At 33.8% G+C, this 16,729-nt stretch overlaps 1 protein-coding gene across 4 annotated transcripts; it reads left to right on the top strand.

Moving 5' to 3' along the window:
- Positions 1-7,090: 7,090 nt before the first annotated feature.
- On the top strand, positions 7,091-16,669 carry amdhd2 (amidohydrolase domain containing 2). Of its 4 annotated transcripts, none has more exons than XM_067376856.1 (12): positions 7,091-7,176; positions 7,774-7,892; positions 8,204-8,340; positions 8,500-8,639; positions 9,357-9,411; positions 11,307-11,519; positions 11,612-11,700; positions 12,834-12,978; positions 13,142-13,249; positions 14,815-14,883; positions 14,976-15,077; positions 16,096-16,669. In XM_067376856.1, exons 2-12 carry the CDS (start codon positions 7,810-7,812, stop codon positions 16,167-16,169), a joined length of 1,215 nt encoding a protein of 404 aa, XP_067232957.1. In that variant the 5' UTR covers positions 7,091-7,176; positions 7,774-7,809; the 3' UTR covers positions 16,170-16,669. The 4 variants fall into 4 exon arrangements, with proteins under 4 accessions (XP_067232957.1, XP_067232965.1, XP_067232946.1 ...); XM_067376864.1 differs by having other exon boundaries at positions 7,094-7,161; XM_067376845.1 differs by having other exon boundaries at positions 7,170-7,270.
- The last annotated feature ends 60 nt before the right edge of the window (positions 16,670-16,729 follow it).

The raw sequence follows: 16,729 nt of genomic DNA, 5'->3' as shown, positions 1-16,729 counted from the left end.
TATTATGGAAGTTTACTATGGGCTCTTAATGTTTTATAGGCTATATTTAGTATATATAGCCTATTTTTAATTACAATTTCGATTTTAATAAAAACACAATTAGTTTATAATGTGATTCTGACATTTTTATTTGGCTGCTTTTTATGTTTATAAGTTTTAGTGTAGTTAGTTTTATTTTTTCTTTATTTCCAATTAGTGGTTCAGCTTAAGTTTATTTCAATTAAGGCAACAGGTTTTTCATATAATTTCATTTCAGCTTTATTTCAATTATCAAAACTTGTTTTAATAGTTTTTTGGTCACACTTTACAATAAGGTTTAACTTTGTTAAAGCTGCAGTCCGTAACTTTTTTTGTTAAAAATGATCCAAAATCAATTTTTGAGCAAGTAACAAGCCAGTGTTCAAAACTTTCTCCTTAACTTAACCTGATTCACAACTGTAAGCTTGTTATAATGTTTTATAATTCAAGTGGTACTGGTAGGTTTCTCCGGCAATTTCGAGCATACAGCCGTTCGTCTTTGTTTCATTAATTTACATCTGTTTACAGAAAGAAGGAGTCCCAGCTAGTAAATCATGTGAAGATGCTGCAGTTGACGGATCATTTATAGCCTTTTCGCACAGCAGCTGCAATAATTAAACTTATCATTTTGATGGCGGACTGTATGGTATGACAAATTAACCTTAGAGATTAGACTGTACAGAAATTGAAATCTACAGGTAATGCTAATACACACTAAATACACATAGTCACGCAATGCTGATGTTGTTAAAGGTGCAATATGTAAGATTTTTGCAGTAAAATATCCAAAAACCACTAGGCCAGTGTTATATATTTTGTTCACTTGAGTACTTACAGTATCTCAAATGTTTCCAACTATTTGTAAATCCTGAGAAAATTGCAATTTTAACCAAGGCTCCAGGACGTGTGAGGAGTCGACTGTCAAAAGTGGCAGATTTGTTGATATTTGATATTTTCCGGTGAAAATTATTATTTTGGTCATACTTACAAGACTACAATCTGTGATTTGGAAGTACCTGTACAGTATCCACCGGTGTGGTGACTGACAGCCACACATTCTCCTCAAAACATTAGATTAATCCACGCTGAGGAGGGGACATTCTAAAACGCTTTACGTGAAAAAGGCTTAACGTGGCTTAATGTACTAAGACAGTGATTTTAACAGACCAAACTTACTAAATATCATTATAATAAAGTATACTATGTGCAAAAAATCAGATGAGCCCAAAATATGATCTTAACGTGTTTTATAACACGTTAAGCTAAGTTTGGTCTGTTAAAATCACTGTCTTAGTACATTAAGCCACGTTAAGCTCTTTCTTATAATGGTTTTCTATGGGAGAAAAAAGCTTAACGTGTTATAAAACGCGTTAAGATCATATTTTGGGCTCATCTGATTTTTTGCACATAGTATACTTTATTATAATGATATTTAGTAAGTTTGGTCTGTTAAAATCACTGTCTTAGTACATTAAGCCACGTTAAGCTTTTTTCACGTTAAGCGTTTTAGAATGTCCCCTGAGGGGCCGTGCCGAAGCACAACCCACGTAAAGATGATAATTCAGCATAATTCAGGTTTCAAACAGAGATGGCGACAAAGAGGCAAAACTTACGGACTGCAGCTTTAATCTTAATGTTAATCTCAACATTCATATTAATTAATTAATTAATTTGGTTTCATGTTAACTTTCGCTATTCACTGTAAACTAACATGAACATTAACATTTTTATTATTAACAAAGTTTAAATGTGTAAAAATATTTTGCTCATTGTTTTAGTTAATGCATAAACTAATCTTAACAAATGAGACCATTATTTATTATTTTTTATAATTTTACTGTTTTATTTATTTATTCATTTTAGTTCATGTTAAAAACCTGCAACTCTTCATAAGCTGTAGGTTTGAGGCTTGACAATGCACACCGCACAGAATGACGTAAATTCAGGTTAATTAATTACACAGACAGATTTCCAGGCTCATTGAAGCACATTTATAGTTTGCTATTGATGTTAAACAGGCCTGACACACAAATACCTTAGATTCCCTAGAATCTTGAGTATGAGATGCTATAAAAGGTTTGAGTGGAGACTGTCTACGTGACAGCGATTCTGATGCTCGGCCTTCAAGTTGACACTTTGTCACACATTGAATGAATGACGCATTTTATCACTTTAAATTAATCAATTAGCTCACTGCTCAACCTCTGACCTATAACGAGCACTGAGTTTATGCCTTAAGGATCTACGTCAGTGACACCCCCTTAAAACATCCACACACACACAATAAACACATGCACAAACACACACCTCACCCACGCTTTTTAATAAATCTAATCATCAGGTCAAGCATGCCAGGCCAGCCTTCAGTGAGGTGACGCTTGATCTCCTAGCCAGACGAAAACAACACTCACATGCACATATATATATATATGAATACAAATATACATGCAAAAGCCCTTAAATAGTACTGAGAGAGATCATATTAACATGCTGACTTCTAAGGATGTTAACATATTATGATCCTCCCTTTACTCTTAAAATTAAATATATTTTAATAGATAATAGTCATTTAGGATTTGATTTAGGACATAATTTAAAGAGATGTGTGTTTAAAATAAATAAAATTCAAAATTCATAAACTGATGGTTGTTCTTGATTGAATTAGCCTATTCATTACAAAAATGTATTTGTTGTTCTTAATATGTTCTACAAACTATTGTCTTATATACATGTCTTCTAAAACATACAGTATTGTCTTTTTAATATTGCTATTTTTTCCTGTTTATTTATTGGTTTTATTAATATACAGTAATGGACAGGTTTAGCTCTTTTTAGTTTTAGCTGGACTGTTTAATAAATTTAATAATCATTAACAAAATGGCCTGACTAGTACTGTATGTATCTATAATAAATTCTTTTTTACATTTTAATATTTTTGTTTTTCCTCTTAATTTCAGTCCTTGGTTAATTTCCCACTCTTTTTTCCTCTCAATTTTAACCCTTAGTTAATTTTCCAATCTTTTTTCTTTTGTTACTTTCCCCCTCTTTTTTATTTTTCCTCTTAATTTTAACCCTTGATTAATTTTTCCACTCTCTTTACTTTATCCTCTTCATTTTAACCCTTGGTTAATTTTAACGCCCTTTTTAATTTTTTCCTCTTAATTTTAACCCTTGTTTGATTTCCCCCCTCTTTTCCCACTTAATTTTAACCCTTGTTTAATTTTAACCCTCTTTTTTTCTTTTTCCCTCTTATTTTAATCCTTGGCTAATTTCCCCCCTCTTTTTTCCTCTTAATTTTAACACTTGGTTGATTTTCCCCCTCTTTTTTCCTTTTTTTCCTTTTATTTTTAACCCTTGATCAATGTTCCACTCTTTTTTCCTCTCAATTTTAACCTTTAGTTAATTTTCCTTTTCTTACTTTTCTCCTCTTTTTAATTTTCCTCTTAATTTTAACCCTTGGTTAATTTTTCCACTCTTTTTACTTTTTCCTCTTAATTTTAACCCTTGGTTAATTTTAACGCTCTTTTTATTTTTTTTCCCTCTCAGTTTTAACACTTAGTTCATTTCCCCCCTCTTTTTCCTCTAAATTTAAATTCTTGTTTAATTTTAACCTTCTTTTCCCCTCTTTTTTTTAATCTTTGGTTAATCCCCCCCCCCCCCCTCTTTTTCCTCTTAATTTTAATCCTTGTTTAATTTTAATCCTCTTTTCCCCTCTTTTTTTAATCTTTGGTTAATTTCCCCCCTCTTTTTTCCTCTTAATTTTAACCCTTGGTTAATTTGTCCCCCCTTTTTACTGTTTTCCTCTTAATTTTAACCCTTGGTTAATCTTAACCCTCTTTCTTCTTTTTTCCTCTTAATTTTAACCCTTGGTTAATTTTTCCACTCTTTTTACTTTTTCCTCTTAATTTTAACCCTTGTTTGATTTCCCCCCTCTTTTCCCACTTAATTTTAACCCTTGTTTAATTTTAACCCTCTTTTTTTCTTTTTCCCTCTTATTTTAATCCTTGGCTAATTTCCCCCCTCTTTTTTCCTCTTAATTTTAACCCTTGGTTGATTTTCCCCCTCTTTTTTCCTTTTTTCCTTTTATTTTTAACCCTTGATCAATGTTCCACTCTTTTTTCCTCTCAATTTTAACCTTTAGTTAATTTTCCTTTTCTTACTTTTCTCCTCTTTTTAATTTTCCTCTTAATTTTAACCCTTGGTTAATTTTTCCACTCTTTTTACTTTTTCCTCTTAATTTTAACCCTTGGTTAATTTTAACGCTCTTTTTATTTTTTTTTTCCTCTCAGTTTTAACACTTAGTTCATTTCCCCCCTCTTTTTCCTCTTAATTTTAATTCTTGTTTAATTTTAACCTTCTTTTCCCCTCTTTTTTTTTTAATCTTTGGTTAATCCCCCCCCCCCCCCTCTTTTTCCTCTTAATTTTAATCCTTGTTTAATTTTAATCCTCTTTTCCCCTCTTTTTTTAATCTTTGGTTAATTTCCCCCCTCTTTTTTCCTCTTAATTTTAACCCTTGGTTAATTTGTCCCCCCTTTTTACTGTTTTCCTCTTAATTTTAACCCTTGGTTAATCTTAACCCTCTTTCTTCTTTTTTCCTCTTAATTTTAACCCTTGGTTAATTTTTCCACTCTTTTTACTTTTTCCTCTTAATTTTAACCCTTGGTTAATTTTAACGCCCTTTTTAATTTTTTCCTCTTAATTTTAACCCTTGTTTGATTTCCCCCCTCTTTTCCCACTTAATTTTAACCCTTGTTTAATTTTAACCCTCTTTTTTTCTTTTTCCCTCTTATTTTAATCCTTGGCTAATTTCCCCCCTCTTTTTTCCTCTTAATTTTAACCCTTGGTTGATTTTCCCCCTCTTTTTTCCTTTTTTCCTTTTATTTTTAACCCTTGATCAATGTTCCACTCTTTTTTCCTCTCAATTTTAACCTTTAGTTAATTTTCCTTTTCTTACTTTTCTCCTCTTTTTAATTTTCCTCTTAATTTTAACCTTTGGTTAATTTTTCCACTCTTTTTACTTTTTCCTCTTAATTTTAACCCTTGGTTAATTTTAACGCTCTTTTTTTTTTTTTTTTCCTCTCAGTTTTAACACTTAGTTCATTTCCCCCCTCTTTTTCCTCTTAATTTTAATTCTTGTTTAATTTTAACCTTCTTTTCCCCTCTTTTTTTAAATCTTTGGTTAATCCCCCCCCCCCCCCTCTTTTTCCTCTTAATTTTAATCCTTGTTTAATTTTAATCCTCTTTTCCCCTCTTTTTTTAATCTTTGGTTAATTTCCCCCCTCTTTTTTCCTCTTAATTTTAACCCTTGGTTAATTTGTCCCCCCTTTTTACTGTTTTCCTCTTAATTTTAACCCTTGGTTAATCTTAACCATCTTTCTTCTTTTTTCCTCTTAATTTTAACCCTTGGTTAATTTTTCCACTCTTTTTACTTTTTCCTCTTAATTTTAACCCTTGGTTAATTTTAACGCTCTTTTTATTTATTTTCCTCTCAGTTTTAACACTTAGTTCATTTCCCCCCTCTTTTTCCTCTTAATTTTAATTCTTGTTTAATTTTAACCCTCTTTTTCCCTCTTTTTTTAATCTTTGGTTAATTTCCCCCCTCTTTTTTTCCTCTTAATTTTAACCCTTGGTTAATTTGTCCCCCCTTTTTACTGTTTTCCTCTTAATTTTAACCCTTGGTTAATCTTAACCCTCTTTCTTCTTTTTTCCTCTTAATTTTAACCCTTGGTTGATTTTTCCCCTCTTTTTACTTTTTCCTCTTAATTTGAACCCTTTGTTAATTTTAACACACTTTTTTCTCTTAATTTTAACCCTTGGTTAATTTTAACCCTCTTTTTTCCTCTTTTTTAATCTTTGGTTAATTTCCCCCCTCTTTTTTCCTCTTAATTTTAACCCTTGGTTAATTTGTCCCCCCTTTTACTTTTTCCTCTTAATTTGAACCCATTTGTTAATTTTAACACAATTTTTTCCTCTTAATTTTAACCCTTGGTTGATTTTCCCACTCTTTTTACTTTTTCCCCTTAATTTGAACCCTTTGTTAATTTAAACACACTTTTTTCCTCTTAATTTTAACCCTTGGTTAATTTTAACCCTCTTTTTTAATCTTTGGTTAATTTCCCCCCTCTTTTTTCCTCTTAATTTTAACCCTTGGTTAATTTGTCCCCCATTTTACTTTTTCCTCTTAATTTGAACCCATTTATTAATTTTAACACAATTTTTTCCTCTTAATTTTAACCCTTGGTTAATTTTAACCCTTTTATGATAATTATATTCACAAACAAAGCTCAAAAATATTGTTGCTTTCACCAATAATGCTCATAGATTTGTTTAGGTGTTTCAAGCATCTGTATAGGACTCCCATGTGCATTAACATATGTCACAACTATAATAGCCTGTTCAAAGCACTCTTAACAAACTTCAGGACAACAACATAACCTCAAAAACGCTGACATGTTGATTTAGTAATGAAGAATGTTTGTTTGTTCTGTTCTTCTTAATGTGTGATGTTGTGAATGTGACAACCACACTGTTACAGGTTAGAGGTTGAAGGAAAATGAAGGCCTGTGTTTCGCCCTACAGGGCTGTTCCCAACAGTAATGACGCAGGTGTGAGCGGTTGGTGTCTGAGGGTAAAGCCAGCAACTCAAATCTGTCCTTTAATATTAAGAAGCAAAACAAAAAAACAATGCATACAGAGTGAGATACAGTAGCCTATGCTTGACCTTGATATTAGTGTCAGTGGATTAGAAACCCACACATGTGAATGAAAGGCTCCCTGTTGTCATTTTGGATAAGTTTGGCACATACTACATTTGCCCTTTATTTGATTTGGCTTATTATTACATTATATTGATCTATTGCTTGTAGTTTAATTTCTATAGACAAATCCTAAACATCTTTATTTAGCTATTTATTTGATTTCCTCTAAATTTAAACAGTAAATGAATTATGAAACAATATGTCACATATATGAAACAAATATATGACAACTTCATTAATATAGTTTGTTTATATTTGCTGTTTTAAACACTTTCTAAGCGCGTGTACTTTGGCCACGCCTCCTCATCAGCTGACAGCGCGCGTGACACACTGGGCTCAGGAACTTCCTACGGAACACAAGCGCGCGGACCGAATCATAGTAAAAGTATGTGAATTAAAGGTAAGTGTTTATGAAACTACAGCCGATGATCATGTGCGTGTCATGTTGTGGTATCCGTAAGAGGAATGAATCAAGAGCTCGATCGCTTCTTCCGGTGTGTTTGTTTACCATCTGCTGCATCATTGTAACAGTATGATTAAAAGCAACGCTTGATGTTTAAAATCGGTGCCATTATGAATATATATAATAATAATAATCACAGTGCAACTGTTGACAGATATGCTTATGGTAGGTTTCTTTAACAGGAAAAACTGTTTGACCGCTCTAAGTTAAATACTGTGTCATAAAAACAGATAAAATGCGTTCAAAAGGGCAATGATTGCTAGATCATTGTGTTTTATGGAGGTCAACTAAGTTTAGTGTATTTGTATAGCACTTTTAATAAAACATGAAAAAAGTACCTTATACATAACTCTCTTAATTATAATATATATATATATATATATATATATATATATATATATATATATATATATATATATATATATATGTGTGTGTGTATATATATGTATATGTGTGTGTGTGTGTGTGTGTGTTTATATATGTATGTATGTATGATCCACTTAGAAGACCTGACATTTCTGATTCTTTTCACAGGTTGTTTTTAAGTGTAAGGGTGGGATTTCGGGAGAGATGCCGTCCAATAAGAGTGTCTCAGATGCCCCGATCACACAGTTTGTGAACTGTAGGATCCTGAAGGACCACAGATTGCAATGGTAACATATTTTAATTATTGTCTACAAACCCCTAATTTCCTTACAATTCAAATTTTATATTAAAATATAATTTATCTTTGCTTAAGGCGTCCAGATTCACATGCACTCTCACATATTTGAGCCAAACGGGGGCCTTTACAATGTCAATAAATACTGTGTTTAATGTGTTATATTTCGGATAATATATATGTATATTATATTATACTTAATGTAATCATTAGTTTCAAAAGCTGGTTATGACATCTTGAGCATAGACTTCTAGATGGAATCTGTGGACTTTTTGCACGTTGCTGAAATCTGTGTGTTTGTAGGGAAGACTTGTGGGTTCGCGAGGGCAAGATTTTGAACCCAGAGAGGCTGTTCTTCGATGAGGAGGGTTTTGCGGACCACAAAGTTGACTGCGAGAATAAAATCATTGCACCTGGATTCATAGATGTACAGATAAATGGTAAACTACACACATGCATACTTGCAGTACACATGCTGAAACCAGCATAGGACTAATGTAGAAGCACACAACGGGTTGCCAGTGTTGCATTCACCAGTTTGTGTAAAAAGTGCTAATACATCTTCTAATGCTATGCTCCGCCCCTCTTCACACTTATAGGTGGATATGGGATTGACTTCTCCCAGGCCAGCAGTGACATCAGAGGGGGCGTGGCTGTGGTGGCCAAAAAGATTCTAGAACACGGTGTCACTTCCTTCTGCCCTACTCTCGTCACGTCTCCACCAGACATATACCACAAGGTAAAACCTACACACCAATCACTGCCCTTCATTAGTCTCTCAGATGCACAGTCACACCCACAGATACATCCCTGTTCGTTCTCCTTCAGGTTTTATTTAATCTGAGACTGTATCTAGGTATCTATTTAGTTAGTACTGAATTCTTATTGGCACTTTGATGTCTCATTTTTTTGTTTTGAAAGAAGTCACTTCTGCTTGCCAATGCTTCATTTATTTGATCAAAAATACAATAAAAGCTGAAATATTATAAATATATTATACAATTATAAATAACTGTTTTTTATTGTAATATATATTAAAATGTAATTTATTCCTGTGAGCAAAGCTGAACTTTCAGCATCATTACTCCAGTCTTCAGCGTCACATGATCCTTCAGAAATCATTCTGACATGATGATTTGATGCTCAAGAAACATTATCATTATCAATGTTGAAAACAGTTTTGCTGCTTAATATTTTTGTGGAAACCATGATTCATGTTTTCAGGATTTTTTAATGAATACTAGAAAGTAAATGAACAGCATTTATTTGAAGTAGAATTTTTGAACGGTAGTTTGTAGTTTCTATGAAGTGATTCGTATGAAAATACATCTTATGATTTGATTTCAGTTCAATGCTCTTCACACATCAGCTTGTTTTGAATCATTCTTAAGGAGGAACAGTGGCATAGTTTGCATATATTTAGCATTAGGTAATGTTGAGGTCTTTCTCTCCACAGGTCCTTCCTGAGCTCAGAGTTCAGGATGGAGGTCCTGAAGGGGCAGGAGTTTTAGGTAAGATGCACACAGTAAAATTTCTTAAACTTTGATGGTGCTGTATGTATTTTTTTTTTTTTTTTACTGTACTAAAGCATAAGAATACAACAATGTGTTTGCAGAGATTTAGGAAACAGAGAATACTTGTTTCTCTGAAAAACAATTCTACAGCCAGGTACAGTGTTGGGTGTAATGCATTACAAGTAACTTGAGTTACATAATCAGATTACTTTTCAAGTATCTAGCAATGGATTACTTTTTCAATTTACAACAAAATATCTAAGTTACTTTTTCAAATAAGTAATGCAAGTTACTTTTTCACATTTATTGACTGACAGCTCTCCTGTTCCCATGGTGAGAGAAATAAAGTGCAGAGGCTGTGTAAACATGATGGTTATTGTATTTCTAGACTAAATGTGAACATGCATTTACTCATCTTACTTGCACGAAAACATTCAGTATTCCTCAAACAGTGAAATGCAAACTCAGCAACCTGTAATTATTATCTATATTATGTTACACAAATATACTTCATGTATTTAATCTCATTTTAGTAACCAGTGTCTTTGCTGCTGACCTTAAATTATCTAATTCAACCATACTAATAAGCAAAAATTACTTTAGAACTTCCTAAAGTATGTGTTGAACTTCCTTCTCCTGTCTCTTATTCTTCTTTAATCCAGAATGGCAGCACAGCTGAAAGGTTTGTTTGAGCTGCGCCCTCTACTGTACAGATGTAAATATGCATTTCCTTCAGCCTGAGGCTTATTCATTTCAGTTTTGGTGTGAAGGGCCTTAATGTTTATCAAAAATAGAACTTTTTTGTTATTATTAAAAAACATACAAGTAAGCCCAGGTGAAAAAAAGTAACGCAAAAGCAACGTAACACGTTACTTTTTGGGAAAAGTAACGCAATTAGTTACTTTTTTAGGGAGTAACACAATATTGTAATGCATTACTTTTAAAACTATTTTTCCCCAACATTGGCCAGATATTTTATTTTTAAATCTGTATTCCTTGTTGGAATGTCCGTTTTTGTTTTGGTCTGTGTGATCCCGCCCACTGCCAATTTACCCAATAGAATTTCGACACCCCGGGTTACCAGTTGGTGGAAAACACAGCGTATTGCAGCAATGGAAGATGGCAAATGAATTGCAGATTCTTCCCAACCAATAAAAACATTGCAAATGTATACATTAGCTTATTAGCTTACTGTGTAAAGCTTGTCGCCTTCCGTTGTCATTGCGCTCATTCCTGTTGCATGTCCTCAATCTGTAAACCTATGTGAGTGTCAAGTCTGAAGAGGAGGGAGTGGGGGAAACAACTCTCTCCAATATTTTGAACTTGGACTGCAGTACCCATTTCAACCACTAGCTGTCAATATAACACCTTTAAAGCTGCAGTTCGTAAGTTTTGCCTCTTTGTTGCCATCTCTGTTTGAAACCTGCAATTGCAGTTATTTGCGGAATTATCATTTTTACACGGGTTGTGCCTCAGCACGACTCCATATAGCCCACTAGCTGGGACTCCTTCTTTCTGTAAACAGACGTGACGTAATGACGCAAAGACAAATGGCGACATGTTCGAATTTCCCGCTGAAACCTAACAGAACCATCTGATTTATAAAACATTATTACAAGCTTAATGTTGTGAATCGGGCTAAGGTAAGGAGATAGTTTTGAACACTGGCTGGTGATATACTTGCTCAAAAATTGATTTTGGTTCATTTTTAACAATAAATTAAAAACAAACAAATTTAAAAAATAAAAATTAATTCAAAATAGTAATAAAAACTATAATAGTATCTCAATTATACTAAAATAAGAATAGCACAAATAGCATTATTTTTTTATTTCTTTTTTTTTACTATAAAATTAGTTTTTATTTTAAATTTTTCCTCCTTTTTGTTTCAGGTATTCATCTGGAGGGGCCGTTCATCAGTGAAGAGAAGAGAGGCGCCCACCCTCCAAAGTTCCTCCGCACTTTTAAAGCCGGGGGCGTGGCTGACCTGATGGAGACCTATGGCCACCTGGACAATGTTGCCATGGTAACACTCGCACCAGAACTGGCCAATAGCGCGGCTGCAATCCGTGAACTGTCAGGAAGGGGCATAGCGGTGTCATTGGGTGCGTATAGATGTAACAGGCTTTCACAGGCTTTATTTTTGCTAATAAAATTTCCTCCAGGTTGAGCATTTCCAAAGTGCTTCTCTGTCCAGGTCACTCGATGGCTGATCTCTCTCAGGCTGAAGAGGCTGTGCAGAATGGAGCCACATTCATTACACACTTGTTCAATGCCATGTTGCCTGTTAGTATCACACACACGCATTAATGCACGTGTATTTGCATTCAAATATGTTGGTGCACACATATATGTTTAAAGGTGCCCTAGATTCAAAAATTGAATTTAACTCAGCATAGTTAAATAACAAGAGTTCAGTACATGGAAATGACATACAGTGAGTCTCAAACTCCATTGTTTCCTCCTTCTTATATAAATCTCATTTGTTTAAAAGACCTCCAAGGAACAGGTGAATCTCAACACAACACCGACTGTTACGTAACAGTCGGGATCATTAATATGTACGCCCCCAATATTTGCATATGCCAGCCCATGTTCAAGGCATTAGACAAGGGCAGCCAGTATTAACGTCTGGATCTGTGCACAGCTGAATCATCAGACTAGGTAAGCAAGCAAGAACAATAGCGAAAAATGGCAGATGGAGCAATAATAACTGACATGATCCATGATATTTTTAGTGATTTTTGTGAATTGTCTTTCTAAATGTTTCATTAGCATGTTGCTAATGTACTGTTAAATGTGGTTAAAGTTACCATCGTTTCTTACTGTATTCACGGAGACAAGAGCCGTCACTATTTTCATTTTTAAACACTTGCAGTCTGTATAATTCATAAACATTTTCATTCTTTATAAATCTCTCCTACAGTGTGTAATGTTAGCTTTAGCCACGGAGTACTATCAGACTCATTCAGAATCAACGTAAACATCAAAATAAACACTGTATTAATGTGATTAGACATGCTGCATGACAAACACTTTGTAAAGATCCATTTTGAGGGTTATATTAGCTGTGTGAACTTTGTTTATGCTGTTTAAGGCAAGCGCCAGCTCTTGGGGCGTGGAGCACCAGTTTTAAAGGGCCACACACCCTGAATCGGCTCATTTCTAATTATGCCCCAAAATAGGCAGTTAAAAAAATGAATTAAAAAAAATCTATGGGGTATTTTGAGCTGAAACTTAACAGACACATTCAGGGGACACTTTAGACTTTTAAAAAAAAGTTCTAGGGCACCTTTAAACACTATATTCCATAATCTTACCATGCAAACTAATCGATTTAGTAATAAACACAAACATGCATACCATGAGCGATTATGCGTACCAGCACACCAGGTTTTTAACATTTTGTTTTGTTACAGTTTCATCACCGGGACCCGGGCATTGTGGGATTGCTTACAAGCGATCGTATTCCACCAGGTCAGAATGTTTACTATGGTATGATCGCAGACGGGATACACACACACCCTGCAGCGCTGCGCATCGCCCACAGAGCTCATCCCGCAGGTATGTATACACAAATAAACACACAACCACAAATCTGTACAGAATACTGAACCTGTAATACATTACTCACATACATTTGAATGAACTGCATCCCTCTCAGGTTGTGTTTTATGAACGAAGTTAATGTGTGTGTCAGAACAGAGTTTGTGTTTGTCTGTGGCAGGGTTGGTGTTGGTCACTGACGCTGTGACAGCGATGGGTCTCCCTCCGGGCCGACACTCACTTGGACAGCAGCAGATCGACATCCAGGGGCTTCACGCATATGTCGCAGGTCTGTATCATATTCTGCCTGCGTTCATTCTATGCAGCAGATGAACCCAAATGCCTCTACTTCTTTTGGGCGAAAAATTGTTTGTATTTCTTTTGGGCATATTGTAGGTTGACTATTAGTTTAAAATGGAACGATTAGTTCCTGTCCTTGATTCTGATTGGTCAATAGCTGTGTATAATTCACGATAAAACACAGCTATGACCGCTTCACTCAACGGTTCTGTGTATCACTACACAACACCCTTAGCAACCACTCTTAGCAACATAAACTGTTTTTGTTCTCACTGTTCACTGAAGCTTGTATTACCGGCATCTATATAGCATTTTCCTTCAGGTCAGTCCTTTGTTCATATTTAAAAAAAAACCTGTTTGAATGTCAGCTGCGATATCTTGTCCTTTTAACAGTTAAGGGGTTTCCCAAGCCCTGACACTGACAGCATCAAGAGTATCAGTCCTTTCAAAATAAAAGTTTTCGCTACTGACTGACTCACTCAAACAGTCTTGGCCACCATCTGACTTTTCCTAGTCTGTTTGTTTTTAGTTTTACGCATTCTGTTGCTGTTCACGGCCAGGGACTATTTTTTCCAGCGGAAGGAAGGCTTTTAGTGATTTTAATTCATGAAAGTTAGAATGGTTCATATATTTGCTTTAATATTTGTATATGTGAAATAACCGTTTTATAAAATCAATAATCCCTAAGAAGGCGTGGTTTACAGTGAATTTATAACAGCTACGGGGTGTTGTTAAGCACAACGTGGACCGGCACTTCTTGGGGCTTAATTACTTTATTCTGTACACCTTTTTTTTTCTTTTTCTTTTTTGATAAGTGTGTAATTATTTGCTGGAATTGTTGATATATATTTACTTATATGTCACTTAAAATACTGAATGACAAGGTGCAGGTATACAATACTTTTCTAAAAAACTTTAGGGCCAGTAAGATTTTTTGAAAGAAGTCTCTTACGCTCACCAAGACAGCATTATTGAATTAAAAAATACAGTAAAAAACAGTAATATTGTGAAACATTTAAAATGTAATTTATTCCTGTGATCAAAGCTGAATTTTCAGCATCATTACTCCAGTCTTCAGTGTCACATGATCCTTCAGCAATGAAATTTTTGTGTAAACTGATTTTTTTTTTTTTCAGGGTTTTTTGATAAATAGAAAATTCTAATTCAGCATTTATTTAAAATAGAAATGTTTTGTAATATTATACATGTCTTTTCTGTCACTTTTGATCAGTTTAATGCATCCTTGCTGAATAAGAGTATTAATTTCTTTAAAAATAAACACTTTTGGGTAGTATATTTTCGAAACAATTTATGCATTTGTTGTAGGGTTTTTATTTTAAATGTATGAACTATAAGGTATTATTTACTGATGTTTTATCATTTATTTTTTATTGAATATGATTTTTATTGTGAAATGCTTTACTAGGTATTATTATTTACTTCTCTTAATCATAATGATTTTAGTCTTTTGTTGACTTGTATAGCACCAGGTTCGAGACAAATGTCTCTTCAGGGATAGTAAAGTGTATTTTATTCATTCATTCATGATTTCAGGCACTACAACTTTGAGTGGCAGCATTGCGACCATGGACATGTGTGTGAGACACTTCAGAGAGGTGTCAGGTCAGTGTGTTTGCGTGTTTCGAGTGTGGTGGTGTGTTCATTACTCGTAGTATGTGTGTGTCATAGAGGTTTTGTTTTTCTGATGTGTGTAGGTTGTACTGTTGAAGCCGCATTAGAGGCTGCATCGCTGCATCCTGCTCAGATGCTGGGCGTCAGTCACAGGAAGGGAACGCTGGAGTACAGCACAGATGCAGGTATGAACGGGTCTTTCAGGATTGATTTTCAGTCATAAACTTGTGTAGCTGTTATGAAAAAAAGCTCTAGTTTGATGTTCAGTGTGTTTAGTGCCTCTCAAAGCACTCAAATGTTTGCTGTGATTGCCCTATGTCATCAAATGTGATCATATTTAATAGAGCAACACCTTCTAGAATATATAAAGATCTAGTTGCACACGTTAGTGGTTATTATTAGAGGTATAAAGTAGGGCTGTCAAACTAATCGCGATTAATCGCATACAAAATAAAAGTTTGAGTTTGCATAATATATGTGGGTGTACTGTAATTAATATGTATATAGAAATGCACACAAATTAATGTATATATTTAAGAGAAATATGTTATTTATGTACAAAATATTTTTATTTATATATAATATAAATTATATAAAAATATAAATATACTTGTAAATATTTCTCAAATATATACATGAACATGTTTGTATTTCTATATACATAATAATTACACACAGTACACTCACATATATTAGGCAAACTCAAACTTTTATTTTGTATACGATTAATCGCGATTAATCGTTTGACAGCCCTAGTATAAAGTGGCCACTGGATAGATGATATGTTCATGGAATACTGAAGTTGCGATAGTCTTTTCTTCCCTATTGTGGCGTATATCCGAGCGAAAGCTTCTGAAACGAGCAAAAATATAGGCTGAGGCTTGATTTTGTCCATGTGGAATTGATTGGATGGTGTTGGTTTGCTATTGGTCAATCTCATGTGGCCCTCGTGCCAGTAACACAGAATCAGAGAAGTTGCAGCAAGAGGAAGGGGAAGGTATTGTGATTAAAGATTATGAGGCACATGAATAAAAAAAAAATTATGTGCACAGATAAATCATTTTTAATAAATATTTCATGAAATATTTCAATAAATATATGCAATACTTAAAAAAAAAAAAAAAAAAAAAACAGCAACTGTCAATTTTGATTTCATGGTGACTTTAATATGAAATGCCTCTAGTTATGATGGTTGTTTTGTAGATTTTATAGTACTTGATGACACACTGACTGTCAGGGAAACCTACATTGCTGGACAGCAGGTCTGGAGGAAGTGACATCATCTGGACTATCTTCTGCTGGAATGATTGGAGTTTTTTCTCTTTGGTTTGGATCACCAAAAAGACTCATGAATGCAAAAAAAACACATAATTCTCTCTAATTTCATTTAATTTTGTTGATTTAAAACTACTACATTTATATTATGACACTCTTCATGCTCATGTACTGTAGCTGAATGCATCTTCGGAGCATTTCAAAAAGTGCCAGAATATCACATATTGTGTCTTTGGATGTGTGTTGCTTTGAAATGCAGGACGTCAAACACAACTTGTTCAAATATGACAAATAAAAGTAAATCTCAAGGGTTCAATTCTTTCAGTAATAACTTACACATTTCAATGCTTCCAATCTAATGTGAAAATGGACAATTTAATCAACGGATTCCAATATTCTGTTCTTTTGTCAACATTTTTAAGGTTTTATCTTATTTTTCAGTGTAATAATGTTTCATTACTGATCTTTTTTTTTTTTTTTTTTTTTAAGTCTGAATGTGGAAAACGCATATGATATGTATTAAAGATATCCATCTTACAACCTTTTTTGTTTATTTCAAAGC

Source organism: Chanodichthys erythropterus, chromosome 3 (genome assembly GCF_024489055.1).
Source record: "Chanodichthys erythropterus isolate Z2021 chromosome 3, ASM2448905v1, whole genome shotgun sequence".
In the NCBI taxonomy this organism is placed as follows: domain Eukaryota; kingdom Metazoa; phylum Chordata; class Actinopteri; order Cypriniformes; family Xenocyprididae; genus Chanodichthys; species Chanodichthys erythropterus.
This window is presented reverse-complemented; position numbering and strand designations above follow the sequence as displayed.

Excerpts from the sequence above, each read along its gene's own strand:
- amdhd2 (XM_067376845.1), top strand. The coding sequence starts at position 7,187 with ATGAAACTACAGCCGATGATCATGTGCGTGTCATGTTGTGGTATCCGT. Across the intron at positions 8,341-8,499 it reads CATAGATGTACAGATAAATG|GTGGATATGGGATTGACTTC; the intron begins GTAAACTACACA and ends TCACACTTATAG. Across the intron at positions 8,640-9,356 it reads CACCAGACATATACCACAAG|GTCCTTCCTGAGCTCAGAGT; the intron begins GTAAAACCTACA and ends TTCTCTCCACAG.